This window comes from Aulostomus chinensis, chromosome 14, assembly GCF_037954235.1.
Source record: "Aulostomus chinensis isolate RoL2024-O1b breed Wild chromosome 14, RoL_Achi_v1.0, whole genome shotgun sequence".
Lineage (NCBI taxonomy): Eukaryota > Metazoa > Chordata > Actinopteri > Syngnathiformes > Aulostomidae > Aulostomus > Aulostomus chinensis.
The window spans coordinates 24,375,273-24,399,803 of NC_141333.1; the positions used below are offsets into that span (position 1 = coordinate 24,375,273).

The window sequence follows — 24,531 nt, forward strand, 5'->3', positions numbered from 1 at the left end:
TTCAGTTTGTGTACAAAGAGATGCCAGTGTTACCAACTACTGTACAATATAAAGTACAGGCTGCTCTGAGAGTGGCTGATTATATCACATGCTAATATATGACCTGGTGGAGACATGATCATCATCATTCGCTATATGCAAAAAGCAGACTAGCAACTATCTTGGGGTGGGATGTTTTCATCTTGCGATTCTGTGTGTCACATCCTGCGCAACCATCTAAGTTCCTTTGCTAATGTGTTACATCCTCTTTTATTTTGTAGTTTGGCCAACATGTGTTAAGTGTGTTGTTTTACTTCCTCTCTTTGTTCAGTTTTTGCCAGATGTTTCCGTGTAGCAGCTTCTGTTTTATTACTTTGGACTTGATTACTCTTTTATTTGTTCTATTATGGACACCTGTTACCCACGTCTGTGTATGCATTTACCTTTTTGCTCTATAAAATCCTGAGCTGCTTTCTCACCACTGCAGTTTGGTCCTTCCTCACTCTTGTTTGAACCCTCAAATTGTGACAGTGTGCATGTCATCAAGCTGAAACGGTTTCCTGAGACACCTCCAGTAGCTGCATCTACCACCCAGGTGATTTTAAGTTCTCCTGCAGGTGTTTATATGTCCGTAAACAGATATTGTTACTTTCACAGTATTGCAAGATGCAGTAATGATACTTTACAGGTGATTATTCATATCAGAATGAGGGGCTATTTTGCCATGATGACACAAATACACGAGGTGCTGGTTTACACTGGTGTTGTTTGGTTCTGTGTAAACAAGCGAAGTGTCACAGCGGGGGTGCCATTTCTACACCACCGTTGCAGATTTTCAGTCTAAAAGTGGCAACAGCTCTTATAATGGCGGTAACTGGTGATGATTACACTTTCTGTTTATATTTTTTCAATTAATACTTTTTTTTGTTGTTGTTGCAAAAACAAATCTTTTTTAGGGTCTTCGCCCTTTGCTCGTTTTTAACTTCTTGTTTCCAGACAAATATGAAGACGTCAGCTACGCTTTGGGGGAAAATACGTGAGGCTTTTTAAAAAAATGATATCCCCTTGAAACAAGTCATGTTGTTTTGTTCCACATTAAAATGAAAAAAGTTAACTGTCTAGATGGATTATTCTTGCAAAATAAGTTACGATCTCAAGAACTTCAACGGTAGAACAAAAATCTTTTTTCAAATGAGATAACTCTCATTCATGGTCAGGTTTAATATAAAAAAAACCATGTGATGCATATCAGAAAACTTGTTAGTGAGCTGAAGTCATAACTGAATATTCAAAATAAATTCTTAGTAGTAAGAGCCAAGCAGTGTAATTCCTGGAACAACCTTGCCATTATTTCTGCGGGTACTCTCCACCACTTCCTCTGTCTGTGTGCTGGCATGGTCAAAGTCCTCCTCGCTACACGAACCCCTGAGCAAGCTTGACAGTAGCAACCTACATGGCTGAAGGCCTGCTCAGTTCTTTTAGTAAATAGCTGTAGACATAGAACGAAGCTGAAAATGTGTGTGTATCCTTCAGGAGCATTCTCCCTGCCCCTGGGAGTACCACCACCCACAGTGATTAGGACCGTTTTACTGACGTACCTCAGAGTCACGTGCGTCTTCATTATTCTCTTTAACTGAGGCTGAGACCAGACTATTAATATCATGGTAGCAAGACGGCTGGATTTTATTCTGTTGTGCTTTGTGGAACTTCTCTATAGAACTTGTGTAGATGTACTTATGAAATAGCATAAAAGTCACTGATTCTATGCATGACTACATTCTTTCTTGTTCTTTCTTCTGGTGTCATGTGACCACCATATGACCCTACCAGGGTCGACTGCTTTGTATTTGTTTGTCTTACAGAAATTCAAACAAGCCCAAGCGTTTTTTTCTACGATAGCAGAATGATAATTCACCTGTATGTACGCATCCAAGCTAAACACCAACAGGACTCTACTGAAAGTCCATCCATCCATTTTCTACCTCTTATCCTGTTGAGGGTCACGGGGGGGGGGGTGGAGCCTATCCCAGTGGCTACGGGCGGGAGGCAGGGTTCACCCTGGACAGGTCACCAGTCCATCAGGGCCAACACATAGAGACAGACAACCATTGGCTCTCCCAGCCACACCTACAGTCAATTTAGAGTCTGGATTAACCTGGTCCCTCTTGATGTCTTTGGACTGTGGAGGAAGCTGGAGTACCAGAGAGAACCCAGCAGGAACAGGGAGAACATGCAGACTCACACAGAAAGAACCGGGGAAAGAGCTGGGGCTTGAACCTAGAACCTTCTTGCTGTGAGGCGACAGTGCCGACTACTGCACCACCGTGCGGCCCTCTACTGACAGTCGCTCAAGATAAAAGCACAAACCCAGCTCCATTGAAGATGAATCATCAGTAGAGCAGGGCTATACGTGTGATACCCACTCAGATGGCGACTACATTACTAATAGCTATATTTGAAACACTTCAAGCATTTCACAATGACTGCAAAGCTAATAAGAGCATTTCCATAATACTTTTTGCCCTGCTTGGAGTTGAAGCCCACTGAAGGTGCAAGGCAATATTTTCGCTGTCAGACGTGTAGACCACAAGAGACGGAAAGGGGTTTGTTGTCAGCACCGGTGATTAAATGAGGCCCAGTGGGAGGGATGAGACTGTCGTGTCATCCTCGCCTCGTGGAGTTCACAGTCTCGTACTCAGACACGGTTACTGTGTGCCAGTCAAACACTGTCTGTGTCAACTTAACGCCAGGATATCTGCTGGGAATACAGGAATAGCACTCAAAGATGCTTGCCCCGCACAAGAGGGAGGGGGCTTTTTATCACTTCGTAAGACATCTAAGTGTTCCCTGTGGGATTCAAAAGCGTTCTATACATGTTTTACAAACCATGCGTTTAATAATTCCAGTCTCTGCATCCTCGCGTGCAGCATTTTTACAAGACTTTCAATAATGTTTTCACCCCTCTCACATCTTCAAACAGAAGACTTTGAAGTACTATGACCTCTTGAGTGCAACGTTGCCACATTGGGGGAGCTATTTTTGTGCAGTGGTGGTTGACATCAAATGTTTAATATGATTCTCTAAAGGACCATCTCACATTCTAAAAATCTTCTCCATAAGCTCCCAAATATCAAGTATCATCACTGATTTGACGGACTGCGTTGTTTGTTGGTCGTGTCGCTCTGATAAACAGTCTCATTCATGTCTGGTTCATTTGAAAAATGTGGGATTTCACAGAAAGTTTGTTTTTACCCGTTACTCCCGCTACTGCATTTGCATGTACTGTTGCATGTTATGACACTACCTGTTTTCAGTGTAGGCTGAGCTGGCTCCAGCCTGGCTCAGGAGCAAGAGTTGCTAGTTGCAAATTTGATCTTCACTCCCTCCAGAGATCACATGAACGTGTCTTTGAGCGAGCGACTGCAACCTTAATTGTCACGAGCGGCAGCCTCCAGCATCACCGTGTCAATGAGGCAACGTTGTATAAAGGTGGAAGAGTGCTTCATTATTGGAATCCATTTATGTCATTTTTGGTTTCTGTTGCTAACTCGCTATGGATGCCATCAGGGTTGGCAAAACCTCTGATTCATTTTGATTAATTAGGTAAAAATAATGCATTGAAAAAAATGACACCGTTAATTGCAGTCTTGGCTCCATGCGTGGTTTTAGCTGGTGAATGGAGAGCTGTGAGTAAAGGCAGTGGAAGGCAACAATACGCCTTGGCTGCGTCTTGTCTGGCAGAAATTAAAAGATTACTTCAAACTCTGAAATAAGTCTATTCATTTATTCCCATCTTCCAAAAATCATAGCTTTCACTGAGATATTTAAAATGCTTTAAAATTGATGCAGATGATTAACTCAGATTGATTAATTACAAACAAAACCTGTGTCTAAAACAGGCAACAGTTGTTAGGCTAGATAACATTTTAGTTATGTGAGAATAAACGAACAACCGCTCTCATGGTTTCAGCATCACGACAAGCTTAAGGCATCCATTACAAGACAGACAACCCCAAATATTATGTTTGACAGCCGTATAATTCAAAACAATGGTGCTTAAAGGCTCCATGACGGGATAAATCCCTCACCCATTATCATGTTTCACTGCTGCTAAACACACTTCGTTTACAGGAGCGAACTGTCAGTGTGTGTGCTGTTTGTTAGGCGTTAAGATACCTCCTGCGTTTGGTGTGCAGTATTCATACACGTTCACCATGTTTTACGAGAGTGGTTCAAACATTTCCGTGCACTTATGAAACCTCTGCTGTAAGCTAGTGGAAGGTAATCACAGCTCTCCTATTTCTTCATATCACACACACCCGTAATGTAATTGATTGCATAAATCTTAAGTTCTTCAGCCTCAATTAGCTACGGCTAGTCAGTGGCAGCAGCTCAGTAAAAGCTCTTGATGTTACATTTTCATTTGAAGCCTCCTGTTAAGTAGAGGGACTCTGTCCTTATATTCCTGTAGTCACAGCCACAAAGTGTCTAACATTCTGGTAAATGCACTTGAGTGCAGTAAAACTCAGCATGTTGCATCTGGATTGCTGCACCAGTATTTCCTTACCCCGTCTCCAGCTGGCCCTCGAGGCTGTCTGATGTGTTTGGTGGCTGACTTATTAACTCAACCCTTCAACATAAATCTGGAAGAGCATCTGTAGTCAGAATTTTTAAGGGTAATGCCTCCTTCAGGCAGAGGGTGGATAATGTTAAAGTGTCAAAATGGATGGGTGTTTTAGCACATGATGGATTCGTCTTCCAGCTGACTCACACTGGAGCTTCAGGATAAATGTGTAACAGCACCACTGGGAGGGTCTGCTTTACAGCTATTAAGGGCCTTCAGGTGCCTGGACAGGTGCAGAGTATAGGTGCTCTAGTGGGCTACAGCGCTGGGAATGAGCAAATACTGCATTTAGTTGGTTGGATTCACTATGCTGATTAAAAATGTTGAGGGAATGGCGGTATGGCGAGCAGAAAAAGGAATAAAGTCGCACAAACTCTGTTGCCTAAATGAGCTATGACCACTAGGGATGCACGATAATAGATATAAATTCATCTATTTCTGAAACAGTCCAACGAGCAAAACCTTTTCATCTGTTGATTACTACCACCAGCTGACGAGGATACAATATATGGGTGGAGCACGCACAAAAGTAGAGCTGTAGGGGTGGTTACAACTTCCCCTTTGTGATGCGTTAAGGGGCATCAAAATCGGGATAGCTCATGAAGTCACAACACCACAGACCAGTTTCGCAGTTGTGCATTAGTGGGTATATCACAGATCCAGGTATGAAACAGTGATGGTGAGTTTTCCAGGATACGGCCCTTTCAGTGCCCTCTAGAAACGCTTCTGTTGCCATTCAAAAGAATTACAGGTCAAAGGGTGGGGAAGTAGCTTCATGCAGGTTTATGGGGAACTGAGCGGGTGCCTTCAAACAAGTCCAGCTATGTCTACAAGTCAGATATACACTGTAGATCTGAGCCAAGTTGCGCGCGCTCTGCTCCGACCACTTCACAACCTGCACTGCAGCAAATTACAGGATTTCTGCTTTGAACACCATTAGCAGGGTCCAGCGTCACAGAGCTCATCTTTAAATCATGATTCATTGGTTTGTAATGTTTTACAATTCCTGCTGCTGAAAACAAGCATTTGAATAAAAAGAAAACCCCAACGCCCATGATCAATGACTGTCACATTTGACAGTGATTATGATGATAAACAATCAGACTCTGACACTGTCGCGTTTCAAAATAAAAGATGTGTGGCTTTAGAAACATTGATCGCTCTCAGTGAGACGCCTCTGAATAAATTAAGGTTCAGAACAACAATCATAATAACAGCTACAGTCAGGCGGACGTGGCTCTCGTCTGGAGTACATGTGGTGAAAGCTGCTCAAACCCTACCACAGACCTTGTTGAGGCACATGAAAAGAGACAGACAAGCACTGCATTGCAGATCTAATCTGTTTCCTCCTTTACTTACTGTACAGCTCTGTTATTAACCCAGAACCAGCCGCTGACAGTGATTTACTAAATGTAAACTCTGATCCTATTAACAGATTAAAAGTTACCGCATACAGCACAGAAGCACTTGTGCATTTGCACACATAAATACGCACAACCAGTCGGTAACTCGGGCATGTCAAAGGTGAGCAGGACATGATGAAGCAGACTAAGAAGCCAGAGAAGGAAGGAATATGTGTTGAACTTGAAGGCTTCTTTCACACTCACATCTACTGCTTGGGCGGTGGATCACCACCTGTTCTGCTTTCGCTAACGACACGTGTATTTTCAATCAAGCTTTCCGACAGAGGGGTGACGGGTCTCATCTTCAGACAGACGTCAGTATGAGCCTTCACATGATCTGACTGGACACGTCTCTCACTGGCTTGTCACGACTGTTTCCTTCACAGTTTAAACTGCAAAGACGTGACAGCTGTTGTGGAAAGGTCAAAGTTCAACCACCAGCTACTCCTCATTGCAACATCATGATTGGAAAGAATTCTATCTCCTGCGGTCAAATGATTCTCAAAAGACATTTTGAATGTTCCTCGATGTTCAAAGGCAGCTCAGTTTGATTAAAAGCACAGCTTGGCCTGCTGCTTCAGGTTGAATATCATTCTAAATGAATCACAGTGGTGCTGCAGAGAAAACATACCAGAAAAAATCACATAATTAGCATTTAAAAATTAGATCTATACACACTGCATTGCATTTTTAAAAATAAATATAAAGAAATTTGTCATCTGGGCCTCAGGTGCTTAAAAGAAAATATGTATTTCATTTGCGTTCTGAATGTGTGAAAATAATTAAAGAGCAATAACGCGACGAACCAGTGACATCAACAGTGATGCTGGATTTGCACAGAAGAAAATCAACGGTGCAGCAACAGACATTTGTGTAAAAGTTACTCTTTTAAGGCTCCACTTGAAGTAAACTGAGCCTCTCTGGCTGTGGCCTGAACCCAGCAAATCGTCGGCTATCTCACATTGTCATGATTCTATTTGTGCAGTTCATAAAATGTCAAGAAAATCTGAAAAGATATCCAGCTCAATCACCTCAAATATCCTCTGTCAGCTCAGTTTGCTCTCTTACAACTTCAAATAACAAACGTTTGATATTTTTGATTGGAAGAGACTGAAACAATTATCTGATTATCAAAAAATACTGCAGTTGGCAATTCATTTCCTCTCTTAATCGTTGCAGCTCAAGACCTCAACTCAGTCTGACTACATCTTGCTATCGCGCAAGTTGCCCCCTGCTGGACATGTACAACAATACAGGTTTCAGACCTGCGAGCTGCATCCGCTCTTTCACACAGTCTGTGGTCACAACCCAGCATGACGGCAGCCCATTAATGCAATAACCAAGACTATTGATTGATACTTTCAATAACAGACGGATAAACCAGTTTCACAAAAGCAGGCTTGTTATAAATTTGAATAAGACTCTTGGAGCTGTAACTTTGCTTTATCGGCCTGCTCAAATATAGTCCAGAATTGGATATTGTGTTTGTCGAGTGTCTCCTACATCTAGTCTGAGAATACTGATTTTGACAACATATTATGACATGTATCCGTGTTAAGGTTCTCTAAGAGCGAACCTCGCAGCATCTGTGGCTTTGAGACCCTCTGGTGAGCAAAAAATGTGAGAAGTGGTCCGAAATGTCACAGCCGCCTGGAGGGGGAAGAGGAGCGAGGACCACAGACATACTCACACAGTCTCCAGTAGTCTGACAGAGGTGATGAAGCTGCAGGCATTCAAAAATACACAGAAGCGCTGGTGTGAGATCATTTTGCCACCTCCGTTGGTGACGAGTGCACGGTGTTCTCACAGCCTGACCAGCGATCAGCGATCCTCTTGGATTCTGCGCGAAGAATATTTGCTATCTGGGATATTTTGTGGATATCTGGCAAATCAAACGGACTCCTTCTCTAATATTTCATCGGACAGGATGCAGAAGGCTCCTGGCTACTGGCGCGCCATCGTTTCTGTCGTGAGCAAATCATTTTTAGCACGTGCTCAAGTGCCACATGGGGTGTTTATTTGCTAGTCTGGTCCAAGGCCTCCAGCGTGAGGAGGGGATGTGTATCCTCTGTGCTGTCTGCATGGCTGAGCCATTAAAACTGCCAGTGTGATACGATCACCACTGACGAGGCCGAGCCTTTCATATGGAGGGAAGCTCTCAAGTTAAGAGCGGGCGTGGTGTCTAATACGACACGACGCTAAGTGCTGAAACTTAGTTAACTGACTATAGATCCTGAAAAGTACAGCCAGCCTTTTTTAACTCACGGTCCTGACACACACTGACTGAAGCAGCCATGTGTATTTCTTTGTTTTGCTAGCTGCTATGACACAAGATACACAAAGGCTCTCTAGAACGTCAAACGACATAGAGTTCTCTCCTGCGTGGAACCACCAAGACCGACTTTCACCACACGTTCCCTCAGCGGCTTGGTAGCTTGTGGCATCGAGCCCCATCAGAAGGTGAGACCAACGATGTAGCACACAGGCATTAAAGTGAACTTTTTCATATACTTGAAAAGAGGAGACATGGCAACCTCGGGGTCTGACAGGAACGTTCAGGAGTCCACGCTGGAGTCATGCAGCCGGTGAACCAGGATGTAAACCGTGGAACCCATCCTGATCTGACAGAGCACGTGGCTCATCTTCTCCAGAGAACAGAGGGAACCTCTATGAGCAGCTGGTGTTGCTGTTGTGTGCTTTCCTGTTAATTTTAAACTCTGCAACATGTTCCTTCAATATTCAGAGACCTCATGTATCAGTCGCTAACAAGTTCTGAGCTGCGAAGCAAGAATAGATATTTCTTGATTGCAAATTATCAGTTTGCCTTACACGGTGCCAGAGTCAGGGGTTTATCTTATATGCAACTTAACCTATAAAATCCCATGACTCTCTGAGGAACGCGTTCCTGATCATACCTGAAACATGTTTACTGGTAAACAAACAAGGCAGGACATCAATGTCTAATTAACCAGCATCCATTCAGCCAAAATGACCAGATACCTGGTTTGTTTAACCACCAATATGCAAATACTCATTGATAAAATTTCTATCACTTTGCAAAATTTACTGAATTTACTCGTTTTGCAAAAAAACTTTTCCAGGGTGGGAAATTGCTTTTTTTTTTAATTACATGCATTTTCCATTTTTTCCATGACCATATGAATCATTTTAAATGGTTCTGATTTGTTGCTACTGGTTAATACAGCATTCACCAGCATTAAAAATCAGTTATTAACTGTTCATTTGAACGCCGTGCTCACTTGCCAGGATGACATTCTGGCAAAGGTTTGCAGCATCTACGGCAACGTTATTTTCTTTGTCGTTATCGTTGTATTAACTAATTGTAGACTTTCTGCCTTAAAGCAGGGTTGAGTCAATTCCAAATGTTTTGAATGTGTCATAAAAATAATGAGCTGTCTTGATCACGTTGACAGAACTGATCTCAAACCCTTCAGAACTGAGATGATTTCATAAAGAGTGAAAACCACCTTTTAATCAAGAGGTTACCAACATGTTGTTTCTCTCTCTAAATTAGTTAATCAGTTATTGATGAGTGCACTTTTTCAGCATTTGGCCTCGTTTAATTCTGAGGTTCAACTCAAGGCAACTAAAGCAAACCCTCAGACACGGCGGTAACTTACCATGTTGACCTCTGACACCATGTCGATGCTGGCCACGTCGATGCTCATGCCAACAGCAACCGGTGGACCTTGGAACACACAGAACACAGTCAGCGGGGGAGGAAAGGCGGTCAAACGCGGTCAATAGAGTCCAGTCATACCTCCAAAGTCTGGCCGGAGACGAATATCATATCCCTTCAAGAGTTTATCCACGGTCTCTTTGACGAACGACATGTTTCCCGGTTCGTTGACGCTGAAACAGAGAAGAGAACGCGGTTGGTGACGGGTTCAGGGGACGCTTCATTCCGGCGTAGACCCCAGACACTCACCTCTGGGCGCAGCACATCACTGCTACGACCAGCGGCAATGAGAGGATGTCAAAGAGCCCGGTTCCCTGGGGTCCCCGCATCCCTTGTGTCTGGGTGTCTCTCGGGTTAAGAAGCAGCCGCGGTGCTCACACTCCCGCCGAGCTCCGCCGGATCAGGTGAGACTTCTTCCACATAGAGAGCGTCCACCTCTAGTACAGCCCGTGTTAACATGCTCCACGGAGCGGAGGGAGGCGCGGTCCCTCGCCTGTCAGAGCGCTTCACCGGCGCCGGGGACGCCGCGGAGGATGCTCCGTGCCCCCATGCTCCGGTTAGCCGGTCGTAACGTTAGCTTTATAGGTTCTGGGGCTCCGAAGCAAAAAAAAATAAAGATATATATTGCTCATGCATCCATGATGCTGCCCAGTGACGTTACAAATCCACAGGTATGTCAGTCCAAGGTAGGTCTGGGGGGTGAGCGAGGGGGGGTCACATTAATCCCTGACGAGGCCGGTCAGAGCGGGTCTGAGGTCATCCAGGATAGTGAGCGCGAGGCAGTAACGACTAAAGGTCGCGTGTCCAAATGATCCCGATCATCATCTGGACCAGTTCAAGTACAGGGGAAGGGGGGGGGGGGGGCAGTGGCGTGTATGAGTGTGGAAAGCGATGGTGGGGGGGGGGGGCACCTGTCCCCCCTTGACACCTTTACTACAGAGGCTGACCTACAGCAGGCACATGCAGGGCAGAGCAAGGTTGCACACGGGAGAAGTTTGCCCTGATGACGCCTCCTGTCACCGTCTGTCAGCAGGAGGTCAGAGCCTTAGGAGGAGGTCTTGGTTCAGGCCAGAACCTCTCTGTTAGAGGAGGTGCTCCCATTATAATGAACTGGTGCTACGTAGACCATCTGAGCCACCTTTCTGTTTCTAGTCTTTTATCTTTATTTTTCCATTGGCCCATAAAATAGGATTGAACAATTTGGGAAACATGCAACATGACGTGATGCGTCTAGCACTTTTAAAAGGCATGTTTTAACGGTTCATTCAGCCTGGGCAGCACTGCCATACGTCCTGTTACACATGCAAACCTCCAGAGCACACAGTCACTGGAGGTTTCATTAGATCAGATCAGTTGTTTTCCAGGTATTAGTTAAACCACGCCTCCACCAGGAAATGGCTATGATGCTAGCTAAAGCTAATGCAAATGCTAACTTCTTTAGCAGGAGCTGAGGGTGAAAGTCTCACTCACTCACATACAGCTAGCTGCTAGCTCATTGATGAATATTTAGGTAAATTATCGGCTAGTATGTATGGAAACATCCTCTACTTTAAATTAGAAGGTCTTTTCTTTTGCAAAGATTGGAGCCAGACGGAGAGGCTAAAGGTGCGGTTCTGCACCTGATACCATCATGAAATGAGGCGTAACACCTCTGTGTCAATCAGTTTAAGTTGTTTGTGTTGGACTTTCATCTTGTTAGCTGTTTTCTGTTTGTTCCAGTGTTTGGCACCAAGAATGATGGTCAATATTACTGCAGGGAATGAGAATGTGCCCGAACCCCACACACACACACACACACACACACACACACACACACACACACACACACACACACACACACACACAGCCCTCTATTTATTCAAGGGACTGTGGTCCTCTGCTGCATTAGAGAATGACACTACTTTGCTAAAAGGGTTCTTTTGTTACTCGCAACAAACAGCATTCAGGGATTCTGATTCTTACCTTGTATCGTAGATAGCGAACAACTTTTTGTTCCCATCGACAGCGTTCCTGTGAATCCAGAGACAGAAGGACAGTGTCAGCACAGCCTGCCTGAGACGGGATCCAAAATGGGTCAACCCGTATTTAATTTATCGGGTCACCAACTGACTGAGCAAAAAACATAATAATTGTATTACATTCAAGATAGAGGAGAGTTCTGGTCTGTTCTTAGATACTGTGGGTGGCATGCGGATGAGGTAGCAGGGTACATTTATTCTGCATCGTGTGTGTGTGTCTGTGTGAGAGAGATAATATCCTTTCTGCTCATTTAAAAGTGTTACAAAATCGTCTGTACATATTTTATGGCGTAGCAGCGAGAAACTGAAACATTCCACTCAGCAAATTTGATTAAATTGCTGTGATGTACTTTATATACTTGACTGCACTTCCCACTCCAGCTGACATAATGAGTGTGTTGCCTTACTGTGTCTCACTGTGTACTTACTGCTTCAATGTCCTCATTTTACAACGGGAGGTGCTGAGAAACTGAACATATACTCAGCTAATATGGTCATTACTATCATGTGCTTTTATAATGAAAAAAACTCAATCTGTTTTGCTTCATACAAGTAAATGCATCATAAAAAAATGAATTATGTACATAAACGGATAGATTGTTTTGCTCTCCTTCAAAAGTAAAAGTTAACCGTCGGTCCACGAGGTTTAGGACAGAGTCAGCAACAACCGCTGCAGAAGTGATGTAAGTTACACAGGTAAAGGAGGAGACCGGGTGGAGGAGGGTTGCAAAGGAAGCTCGAGGAGCTGGCAGACGTGAAGCAGCGTGAACTAGAACCAACTGTGAGAGCACGCCTCAGCCACCGCCGCGACAACCAATCGTAGAGTCGCAGAGGTGTGGCTGCTGATCACACATTGTACAACTTCAGATTCAACAAAGACTTGCTACTCAGCTTTGAGTTTGACGCCAGTGACTCACGACTTCACTCTGACTTGAGTCATATTAATACGTGAAAGACAAGCCAAAAAAAAAAAGTAACCTAATTTCCCAAATTACAGTTCCACTTTGGATCAATCAGTTGGCCGTTAATCGAGCTGCACAAGCACAAAGGGGAAGTTGTGTGTCCGAATTATCCACCTGCAGTCAGGAGAGGACCTGTGAACAACCTACTTACGCCAATACACAGATTCGCCTTCGCTTTGCACGCATAATAACAACAGTTCAGCTGAGCTGTAACCATAGCAACCAGATTGTGAGATCCACTTCAGACAGATAAAAATGTCTTGAACTGCAAAAGGACCAAGTAGTTGCACACCTTTATGGGCCCATCTGAAGAGCAAGTGGCCACGCCCTCTTTATGTACCCCTAAACAGACCAGTTAGCTCACCTTTATCCACCTAAAGACCAAGTGGCCACGCCCCCTTCTAATCCCTAAACAGATCAGTAGGCCCTCGCTTTGTCCACCTGCATACGACCTAGAAGCCACGCCCCCTACCTACCTACATAGAGTTCAAGTATCTACGCCCCTCTACTAAATAGACCAAGCATTCCTGCCCCTTGACAGGCAGAAAAATAGCCACGCCCCTTTTATCTATCGGCATGTCGACAAATTAGCCCCGCCCCTTTATCTACCAAACAGACTAGAGATAAATATCCCGACAGAAAATTAACCCAGCGAAGATATGAGAGCCCTTCAGCTGTCGCAGAATCTGGTTCTAACCTTTGGCCTTGGTCGAGAATATCCTCCAAGTTTGATGTCAGACGCTGGTGTTTAGAAAAGCTGATGACGTGCACGCATTCACACGTGTACACGCACACACGTGCAGTTATTTCTCCCTTTAGATGAGGTGATTCAACTCATGAAAGAGCCCCAGAAGTCATCATTCTCCCTCTCTCTCTCTCTCTCTCTCTCTCTCTCTCTCTCTCTCCCTCCTCCATCCCTCAAGCATCTCTCCACCACTTCATCCAGCAGACTGCATCCACTGTACCCCCGTCTGTCTGTCTGTCTCTCTCTCTCGACTTCTCTCTATTTGCATTGTGTTTGCCTTTGTATACACTATTGGATTTCTGCGAAGCTTGCTGTACGCTTGCGGCTCTCCGGAGACCAAACTAAAGGATGGCCAGTCAGCAGAAGTGTTAGGAAGAAGCCCGCTACCAACCTTTTAATCGCTCTGGGACAAAATAACATCGCTGACAGTGAAATTACAACACATCTCTCTTTTTTTTGGCCAGTATGCAGTCGCTGAGCGCGGACCGAGGTGACTTTCCTCAAAATTGATGCCGCACATCCAGCGCGACCTGCGTGTGAGCTGGGAGAAGTTTGACTGCGCATCTTCTTGTGTGGTAAGCAGCAGCAGAGCCTTGTTACAGGCCAGTGGGAGATTTAGTGGGACGTGTGGGCTTGGAGGAGAGAACACCAGAGGTGTACTGCCTCCACCGCTGCTGCTGCTGGAGAGGACCTGCTCCGGGATACCGTAGACTTGAGCCGCGCTTGGCGGTGATGAGAGCCGGAGGAAGAGAGGTATGGATGGGGAAAAGAGGGCTCCCGCAGAGCTGGAAATGCAGGAACAGCATCACCGAGAGGATTTACTGTGTGTGTGCGTGGTGTGTGTGTGTGTGTGTGTGTGCGTGGTGTGTGTGTGTGTGTGTGTGTGTGTGTGTGTGTGTGTGTGTGTGTGTGTGTGTGTGTGAGAGAGAGAGAGAGAGAGAGAGAGCGGGGGGGGGGGCAGCATCTGTGCTGAGATGCAGAAATACAGTTTGGAGCGTGAGGGGCTTAACAAAGCTCGTAGAAAGAACTTTAGCCCAGCGTGTTGTTGTCTGACTGACATGTATTTAAGGCTGCGTGGTTCCAAACTTTTTAAGTCAATATGACACCCATACTTTTGCTATTTTACAACACTGATTCTTTGCTATTCTTAAACTGGCATGTGATCTTTATTGTAGATGACACCCCCCCAACAATATAGACCAACATTTTAGAGTAACACTTTGGTTATTTAATAATGATGAAATAACTGTGAATTAAATGCATGAATATATTAACCTACAAAATAAAACAGGTGCATTTCATAAAGAGGCCACAAATGTTCCACCATTTCTAAAAATTGAGTTCTGTCTCCTGGCAGCGATATTCAGAAAAGAAAAGAAAAATATCATCTTCACTCGTGGAGTGACGAGGGTGGGATGAAGATGTCCTGGCTGTGTTTTACGACAGCAAATTAAAAAAAACAACAACTGATAAGTAATGATTCATTCACTGGTGTCTTTAATATGTGTGTGTACACATGGTGAGGACTGAAGTACTGATCCTGCAGTATCTGCCCGTCCCTAGACAACAGCGTACTCGTGGGTATCTGAGTGTGCTGTCTCAGTTGCTTCTGCCGTGTTACAGTTGTGTACACGCTAAAAGTGCACTGATACTCTTACACACAAATATGTGCAGTGTGTGTTATCATGCTACCATTTGTAGTTTCCAAGCTCCCAAAATAAGAACCGAATGAATTAAAACACACTGATTTAATTCCATGAACACAGCTTTAATTGTAAAAGTGAAGAAGTGCAGGCTGAAGAAGACCGTGTTGCCCGTGTGTCGTTGCAGGAATGGGCGATGGAATGTGCTGCAGCTTTGCAATGAGACGTTTGTGGCTCTGTGTCTTGCTTGTGAGCATCACCTGCCGTCTGAGGTAAGGAACTGAACTCACACAGTGTGAGCTGCCTCTGTTATGGTTTTAATGTCTTGCTATCATAAGGAGGTGGATAATTTTGTTTTGGGTTTCTTTTCTGTTTCAAATATTTGAATATGCTCTTGTGTCCAGCCTCACCCAGGAGGTCACCGGCACTCCCAAAGAGGCGGAGTTAAATGACAACATTACCATATTCACGCGCATCCTGGACGGGCTGCTGGACGGTTATGACAACAGACTCCGCCCTGGACTGGGAGGTATGCCCACTGAGAATATGAACTTCAACAGCTCAGACGGTTTGGTCGTGAGTTAGGTGTGTGTGTGTGTGTGTGTGTGTGTGTGTGTGTGTGTGTGTGTGTGTGTGTGTGTGTGTGTGTGTGTGTGTGTGTGTGTGTGTGTGTGTGTGTGTGTCTCTCTCTCTCTCTCAGGCGTTTTCGTCAAGTTTCTAGTGCTACTTGACTTTGTTGCCACTGCCTTGAAGCAGAGCTTGCAAACAGGCCTGTTGATATCTATGACTTCCCCCTGACTGTTTGCCTCGTGTGTAAAATACTTCCATACAGCGCTTTTGCTTTTGACATTTTCGACCAAAATTGGTCACGAAGGTCCAGCAGCAGCACTCACCATGTTTCACCGGTGCTGAGTGAGGCTGTGCGTCAACTGCAGGCGAAGACGGCGCCGTTGGTATCAATACTTTTGCAAATGAGTATCTTACTTGAATACTGATTTTTAGTATTGAATAATATCGAGGTATCGATACTTTTGACAACCTTATCGTGAATACAGCCACACATAAACTGTAGATTCATGTACTACATGTGCAGGTGGTTTTAACCCTGAGGGTTCTTTTACAAAGCGACACAATCAGCTGTTCAGAGCTCTTTTCAGTCGGATTCACTGCCGCGTGCTACTAAACAGATGATAACCCACCAAGCATGTTAGCACGACCTTGAGAAAAACATCATTTCCACCAACTTTTCAGTAGTAATCAAGTATGAAACTATCCCTTTGTTGCTTTGTAATTTTATTATTTTGATACTAAAACAAGACAGTGATTTTTATGGATCAATATGATGATAAAATGATGGATTATGAACTCTATTTTCTTTAATTAAGTAGGTGTCTGTGTCCCGAGTGTGTTGAGCTGCTGGGACAGCGTCAGGGTTTAAGGCTGTTAAGGAGTTTCCCAGCGAATGTCAAATAGACCGACAGTGACACAAAGACTCATCGCTAACAACAACCAACAAATGTGCCCTCATGACGTTACAGCAGGTCACTGAAAGAGCAGAGGCTCCAGCTGTGCGAGGGTCTGTAGCTACTGCAAAGCACCGGTGAGCTAGTAAACCGAGACAAGACCCTATTCTATTAGTCCCGCTAAGGAGATTTATTTTTTGTCATGAGTTTTTTGTAACTTTTTCCTACTTCTTAAGTCATTTGCAGCCCTGACATATAACATAGTCCCTCAAAACCGAGTATTTTCCGTCCACCAGCCACAAGTTGTTCCTTCCATTTGATTAGTTTGCGGCCACACCATATAACGATATATATAAAAAAAGACAAAGTCTGCTAACAAGTTAGCTCATTATCTTGTGGCCACAAGCTGTAACTTGTAAGAACAAGTTACAGCTTGTGGCCACGGGCATTTTCACTAAAGTGAGAACATATATGTCTTTTCTCTGTGGCGGCCTCCATATGTTGACTTACTGGAAATTATTAGAATTACCAGGGGGTTTTTTGTACACGGGGAGTTTCCAAACTTAGAACCCCTGGAGACACCCTGGAAAAAATAGAAACACACAAGTGCCTTAAAAATTATTAATATGCAAGTGATGCAGCCCAACAGTGATGGGAACAAAGAATGCAAGGACCGCTGATGTGTTTCGTCTTTTCATCCCTGGATGATTTATTTTGAATTCCTACGTATAGAGGCTTTAATACAAAATGTTTGAGTTTGATTCGAAGTGTTGAAGCGAATATGAGTTGCTTGGTTTGTAGTAGTTGATGCACCCAGCCTTCTCTGACATTGCTGGGAGAGTGAACGAGAAGGCAGTCTGTTTATATTTATAATTAAACTTAAAAAATGTGTCAACTTGAGCACAATCCTCTCCCACGCTGCTAAGTGGTGAGCTGCCTGATGCTGCTTCCACTGTGTCCTGAAGCATCTGAATCTGACTTTGAAAACCACAGACATTCACATGGAGATTTCACTGTCATTCCATAATCCGTAAGTCCTGGATGTCACGTCTGTGAGTATCTTCCATTCAAAGTTTTGCTCAATAATAGCGTTCCTACTGAAGAATCTGAGAGGGTTTGGGGTTCACTCTGTGTCTTCACAGAAAAGGTGACAGAGATCAAAACCAACATCTTCGTCACCAGCTTTGGTCCTGTGTCCGACACCGAAATGGTAAGAAGTCGCCTAGATGGTGTGGATTCATACTGAAGGCGTCACACATCGCATGAAATAATTTGTTAAAATCTTTTTCATCATTGCATTGTCTATAATCAGTAAATGTTTAAAAGTCCTACAGTCTCACTGAAGGATACAGGTCAGAACTGTGTATTTCCCTGCAAATGTACCGGTTAGTTTTCTTGTGTCGGTCTAGAATACACATGAATATATTACATACATGTATTATATACACATGCATACTACATGTTCTTGTTGTTTCATCATAACAAATTAAACATGTTTTAAGTTTGCTTTATGTTCGTTTCCGTTCTGTATATAACTAGGACTCAAACCAAAAACCCAGGGTTCGTACCAAATATAAATACACATCGTGCCACTTCCTCTTGTGATACAGTACTGACACACGGGTGCCAAATATAGACATGTTTATTAAAACTGATGTTATAAATGGATTTCCATATTTTTCGGAAGTTTGTGTTGCAAATAAATTCGAGATGCGTGATGATGCAGGCATCTCAGCAGCATCAGCAGATGTTGGTCTTTTTATGAACGTCGTCTACAGATGGCGAGGAAACAGTGGGGTGAATGTACCATTTATGGACTTCTGAAAATAACAAAAAAGAGTTAACTCTTTAATTTCCTAATCTTCTTACCTGTCTTTTTTTCAGTATGCAGAAAATATTAATATCATTTTAAGGTTGTTTTTATTTGTGCGTACTACTGACATATTATTATTGTCAAAAAAAATTGATTTGGATATCAGCAAAAAAAAGAAATCCAATGATCCTCTGCGGTTTTGGTGATGTGAGGAAGAGGAAGCCTTTCTGGGGGCCGCAGAATCCTGATTGTGATAATATTGTTGGCAGCGGCGAGTTACTCTGGGATTCCCCACCATTCCTCGGTGCTGTCTGCTTGCTCTCTGCAGGAATACACCATCGACGTGTTCTTTCGGCAAAGCTGGAAAGATGAGAGACTTTGTTTTAAAGGCCCCATGCAGATGCTTCCCCTGAATAATCTCCTGGCGAGTAACATCTGGACTCCAGACACTTTTTTCCTCAACGGGAAGAAATCCATAGCTCATAATATGACTACTCCCAACAAGCTGCTGCGGCTGAAAGACGACGGGACTCTTCTCTACACCATGAGGTAACACGGTCACCCTTCATCCTGCTTTGGATTCCCATAAGTATTTGTTTACATTGAAATCAAAAGCTGCCTGATGTGGTTTGTAAATGTTGTGTAATCCCATTAGAGCTGGAAAGATGCCTGTAATACTTCTTTAGTCATGTTTTTTAAGACCTCTCCGCCCCCACACACGCCTCCGTGGTGCATTCACGCATCATCTAAACTCATGTTGTTCTCCTACTGTAGACTGAAGGTCAGAGGAAGTGTTTGACCCAGCAGGAACCGGATGTTCGAGTTGAGTAAATGAAGGGTTTGTGTGTCTCACCTGCCCTCCTCGCGCTGCGCTCCCCTCCATTACCTATGTTGTATCAGAAACCTTCGCTTTGACAGAAAAACAGCAGGTTCCCCGAGAGTAGCGAATGTTTGAGCGATGGAGCAGCAGGTTCTCATATGAGCTGTGTTAAGCACATCTTACCCGCATTTCTATCACTTAAAGATGACCTAAAACCGTTTATTTTTAGCAACCCATTCATTATACGTGCTTAAAATGGCCCATAAGTGGATTAAAGTTGCATCTAGTAGGACTTGCCTTGACATACAATGCATACAGGAGATGATAAGCCCACAAACGTCCAATTTACATCCTGACTCTCCTTCCCTTTCAGTGCTGCTGCCATCTTATCAGGACAGTAAACACTAACAAAGGAGGTTAGAGGAAATGGATGTAGCTGCTTGTCAAAAATGTCTATTGATCCACTGAGTGTAAAATTGATACAAATCTGCAGTATATTTTCTCTGGCTATGAACCATTGGAATGGCTTCACAATGGCCTGTTAATGCCTCGGTACTCTGGGGAGGAGCGTATTAGAGAGACATTTTATGCATGCATTACTCTCCTACACGGGCAGTTCTCGGTGCCCCAGCTACCGTACCATGAAAATATCTCACAGTGGACACACAGAGTTGTAATCCCAGCAGGACACACACTGCAGTGCCGTATATGTCACATACTGTCACAGTAATTTGCAGTAGTGAGCAATTCTTCCTCACCTGTGCGAAAAAACAAGGCATCTACGCTTTTTTCTTTGGTTTCAGTCTACAGCGTCCTTATTGGTCATTATGATTCATGAAGTCGCTAGTTTGATTTCACAAGTTACCAGTGACGCTGAGGTCCCTTTTTATCTTCTGAATGTGGTTAGAAAGCTGGAATAATGCAAAGTAATCAAGATCACGTAATTCCTCAGTGTTTGGCCATTGCTCGAAACCACTCATCCTTAAAAAACAGTTCCAAACATTCTGAAATGGAATAAAAACATAAAGTAAAGAAATGAAATGAGTTGACATTGCATTTATTTTTTAATTCATGTTTTGAACAGAGAATGTGTTGATGTGAAGGGAGCAAAAGAGTAGAAGACATGTGGTAACTGTTTAGTCCCTCACTTTTTTTTGGTGCCTTTTTTGCTCTCATTGCCCCCGCTCATGGCGCCTTTGAGCAAGGCTCTCCACCGTGACTGCTGTGGTGGAGCTGCTCATTTACTAGTCAATGAGACTGCGGTTTTACTGAGCAGCTTCTGGTGCTGTTGGGAATCTCCCCTTACTAAATAAAGGTTGAAAACAACCAATCATTGCCAGCATTGACATTTTTAGAATCAAACACACAGCTGAAGCTACTTCCCCTGACCAAAATGACAATATGTTATCATTTTAAATTATGATTTCATAATGAATGTTACGCACAACTCTAGTTTCATTTATAAAGGCAAAGACCATATTGGAGAAAAATGTATTTCATGACATTTGGCAGGGGTATGCTAACACTTCCCATCCACTACCATTCAGTGTGCTAAGCTAATTAGCAGCCAGCTGGTCTGTGCGGGTCTCGTCTTCCTAATCTGGCACAGAGGAGAGAAGGGAATCTATCCTCTTGTCTGGCTCTGAACTGGATTTCCACCTACTTGTTGCTGCACACGTGTTTTTGAAGTAAAGGAGTAATCCCAAGATATAAACATGGTCCTTTACAAACACACGTCATGCATTGTATTTTCAAGTGTGCATGAGCAAAACACAAACTAGAAAAAAAACCAAATACTTATGCAGAAAGTTCCCTTTTAAAAGTGGTGTGCCAGTCAATATTGGGTGTCATTTATTGAAGTATTTTAGATCTTTTACTTTAGAAAAAGAAGCAATACAGTAATAAGTAAAAGTAAGTAAAAAAAAACAAAACAACTCTATTACAATAGTCCTACATGGAAAGTCTTTATGTAAAATTACTTAAAAATGATCATGAAGCTTGGCAACATGTTGCTGAAAGAACACGTCTGAGGGGTCTTGGCGTGATTCATAGGAAGGAAGGGAAAAAAAAACGATACAAAAAAATCTGTTTCAACATTTTATGATAATTTTGGTGACATACTGGATCACTTGAGCTGAAATGGAAGCTTGTTCAGCAAAAACAACAGCATGGTCACAGATAATGTACAGTTTTGTGGAGTCCCCGACTTTTATTTTCATCCCTGTCATTTGGGTCGCATGAAACCTTATTTTCCATCATGGGTTTCAACTTCATTTTTCAGTTTCAGCTCTTTAGTCTTTTTGTTTGAGCAGAATGGCATTTTTCCCCCCTTAAAAAGCTGTTTCACAACATTAAAGTGTGTCTGCAACTTGGAAATTCCTCAGGGATTGAAATTCGGTAGCGAGCAAGGCATCTTTGATACATGGTGGAAATTAAGTAATTATGTCTGTGCCATAAAAGTTCCATACGCAGCCTTGATAGTTTATGGATTTTAGATACTTCATTTATTGTACATTTCACGGCAGCTTAATCAATGATAAAAATGTTTAGTTCCGATTTCTTCTTCCCTTGTTAGAAATTCAGTGTTTGCCATTAAACGAGTGTCTTCTGGGTCTGTACTAAACTGCTGTCGACGTGTTCACCAAGTAAAATACTGAAAATGTCTTCGTTGCTGTGCTGTTCTTCACATGGAAATACCTCTTGACATGGAGTCCTCAACGTTGTGTTTAAACTTGTATGAATCACAGCAGTGCGATTCATTCTTCGCAACAATGGTTTCAGAACTGTTCGCTTAAAGTAGAGGACCATAAAGCTAAATAATCCCATCTGCACAACTGCAGCGTAGAAGTGTCTTGTACTCCTGTGGTCCGGTGTTTTAAGGAGTGTCAGACTTCAGTGGTGTTGGCAGTCACACATCTGGCCAGAAGATGGCAGGCTTGGCCAAGGCTGTGTGGCCTGCCTGCCTAGGTGCCTTGTGCCAATGCACTGCACCAGCTAAAGGAAGGTTGTTTCTTTCATCACGGCCTGAGCCTGAAGGTACTTTTACTGTGTTTGCTCGGCAGAGCAACACAGTAGTTTTTAACTCTGTTTTGTCTCCAATGAAACGAAGCGTGTTCCTGTCATGCCACAGGCAGGTGGCAGGCTGTCTCCATACGTCATGCAAATGCTTTTTTTTTTTTTTAACTTTAATTCCTTATTTCAGTTCATTTTTCCACCTTTATGGTCCCACAAGAGTTTTACTTTATTTTGCCATGGTGGCAAACCTAACCCTTAACTTCCAACTATCTAATGAAGATGTGTATGGATGCAGTTGTTTCATGGTTGGATTCAAAAGCGCAAGCCAAAAAAGAAAATGACAATCATGGATGTATGTGAAAATCATGATCACAGTGACAAGAAGGTCTCTCACATTTGTCTCCTGACTCTTTCAGGCTGACCATATCAGCAGAATGCCCCATGCAACTTGAAGACTTCCCAATGGACGCACACGCATGCCCTCTTAAATTTGGAAGCTGTGAGTAAACACACCACTCAGCGAATTCACATGGCAGCGTTAAATAATGCAGGAAAAGGTAAATGTTTCATGTTTGTGATGGAGACTTGAGCGACAACCAAGCACTGAAAGGGTTTGCAAACCTTTTTATAACACGACAAGGTCACTCGTCAGAAAGTCAGCATGTGGTTTTCTGTGGCGTCTGCTGCTTTATCCGTTCAGGGGACGCATAGATGGATGTACCTGGGTGCGTTTGACAGCCCGTGTCCCTCCGGGGCAGAGCTAGTGTTGTGTCAGAGCAGGAGATAGCCATGTAGACAATGACACACTGCTCCTGATTAAGCCATTAATCAACATGTCAGGTCTGCGCTCCTGCATCCCTCACTGCCTGCGCTACATTTAATGGGAAATATTTGAAAACAGAAACACACATGGCAGAATCAGCCAGGGGCATACACACACCCATCAAACCGACTCTAGCCACCAAGGTGACCTTTAAAACTCCAATTCTACAACTTACACATGCACAGATCAGCACAGTTTCTAGTGACGTCTAAGCTAGCTACATCCCACAGCTCCACTGGTTCAAAAATATCAGGGGAGCTCCTGTCACGTAAGCAGAAGATTAGCATTTAAGGTCTTCCCTGCAACTGACGTATGGAGCTCACTCTCTGGGCTCCGCAGGAGAGCCGCACGCCTGGAGTCATGACATTTAGCCACTCCTCCACCTGCTTTGGTCGCCTCAGTCAGAACAACTAACCAAGACTACATTGGATTGGTGTAGCTGGTGCCAAGATCTCTGCTGTCTGCCAGCACAGAAAAACAAAACCTGCTTGAAATAATTACATGGCAGGTTAAATACAGAGGTCTGTTGGCAATTCTAGTTACATCAGTTTATTTCAATACAGCTGTAGCTATTCATGGATTCCCATGTTAATCACCCATTAAAAAAACAAACAAATAAATACTAATATAAGTGAAATCGTATCCATCATATTGGGGTTAAATAAGCATGACAGTAAGGGTGCATTAATAATGGTTAATTAATGCTTAGTTAACCATTAGTGAACAGTTAAGTAATGGTTGAGAGTCATTTCCCAAAGGTGGTCATGTTAACTTTACAGGTCACAGCAAAGACGAACGGAGAAACAAATTAATTAATACAAATAAACCGTTAATTGTGCGCTGATGCTAGTCAGCCTCCTCACATCCAACTAAGCATTCGCGAGCCGTTATTGACGTACCCTTATTGCAAGAGGAACATGGCTTTGGAGAAGAACGCAGGCTGCCTCGTTTCATTTAAAGGCGTCTGAAGAGTTGTGCATGAGTGCACAACGTCAACAATATTTAGAGGGTGCCAACTTATGGGGAACTTTGTTGACCATAAAAGCTTTTTTTTTTTTTTAAACTGCTGTTATAGTAAAAAAAAAAAAAAAAAAAAAAATGCAGCCCATGTGAGTTTACTGTATAAGCTGTAAAAGTTGCAGCGATGCCTTGCGTCCTGTTTTCTCTGACTCCATTAACCCTAGCTAATCCTTTGACCGAATGGACAGCACTCGCCCACGAGCTCAAGGCTTTCAAAGCTACAGTGGACCTGTCTTTTGCTGTTGTGTTAATCACCTCTAATGGACTAAACTCTACTATCAGCCTCATTCTAATGCTTCTAACAGCAGAAATCCAAACTGTAACAGTAAGATATACTGTAGACGTCCTTTATTGCCTCTGTTTAATCGTGTAAAAAAAAACAAAAAACAAGAGTTTAGAAGATGGATAACTTTGGTGCAGTTGTTTTGTGTTTCTTTTTCAACAGTAGTTCTTTAGATTTGAAGTTTTTCCAACTTCGATAAGGAGTTACTTTCCTTTTACTG

The 24,531-nt window shown here is 43.3% G+C and overlaps 2 protein-coding genes across 10 annotated transcripts in view; one reads left to right on the plus strand and one right to left on the minus strand.

Moving 5' to 3' along the window:
• The window catches only part of gabrb3 (gamma-aminobutyric acid type A receptor subunit beta3), a 43,621-nt gene that overhangs the window by 13,075 nt on the left and 6,015 nt on the right, over positions 1-24,531 (minus strand). For 2 of the 4 annotated variants that reach the window (XM_086224896.1, XM_086224895.1), the window contains exons 2-4: positions 11,669-11,716; positions 9,788-9,879; positions 9,648-9,715 (exon numbers count right to left, since the gene is read on the minus strand). In XM_086224896.1, the coding sequence (XP_086081022.1) occupies positions 9,648-9,715; positions 9,788-9,879; positions 11,669-11,716 (208 nt within the window). Of the gene's footprint in view, positions 1-9,647; positions 9,716-9,787; positions 9,880-9,955; positions 10,432-11,668; positions 11,717-24,531 lie in introns of those variants that run through there. The other 2 variants (XM_086224898.1, XM_086224897.1) reach the window with 1 other exon arrangement.
• Positions 9,737-24,531, plus strand: part of gabra5 (gamma-aminobutyric acid type A receptor subunit alpha5) — a 28,473-nt gene continuing 13,678 nt past the window's right edge. The window contains exons 1-7 of one of the 6 annotated variants that reach the window (XM_086224900.1): positions 9,737-10,110; positions 13,896-14,184; positions 15,262-15,346; positions 15,479-15,603; positions 17,680-17,747; positions 18,679-18,899; positions 22,602-22,684. In XM_086224900.1, coding sequence (XP_086081026.1) covers positions 15,264-15,346; positions 15,479-15,603; positions 17,680-17,747; positions 18,679-18,899; positions 22,602-22,684 — 580 coding nt within the window. In that variant the 5' untranslated portion in view covers positions 9,737-10,110; positions 13,896-14,184; positions 15,262-15,263. Of the gene's footprint in view, positions 10,111-13,895; positions 14,185-15,261; positions 15,347-15,478; positions 15,604-15,665; positions 17,748-18,678; positions 18,900-22,601; positions 22,685-24,531 lie in introns of those variants that run through there. The other 5 variants (XM_086224899.1, XM_086224901.1, XM_086224905.1 and 2 more) reach the window with 5 other exon arrangements.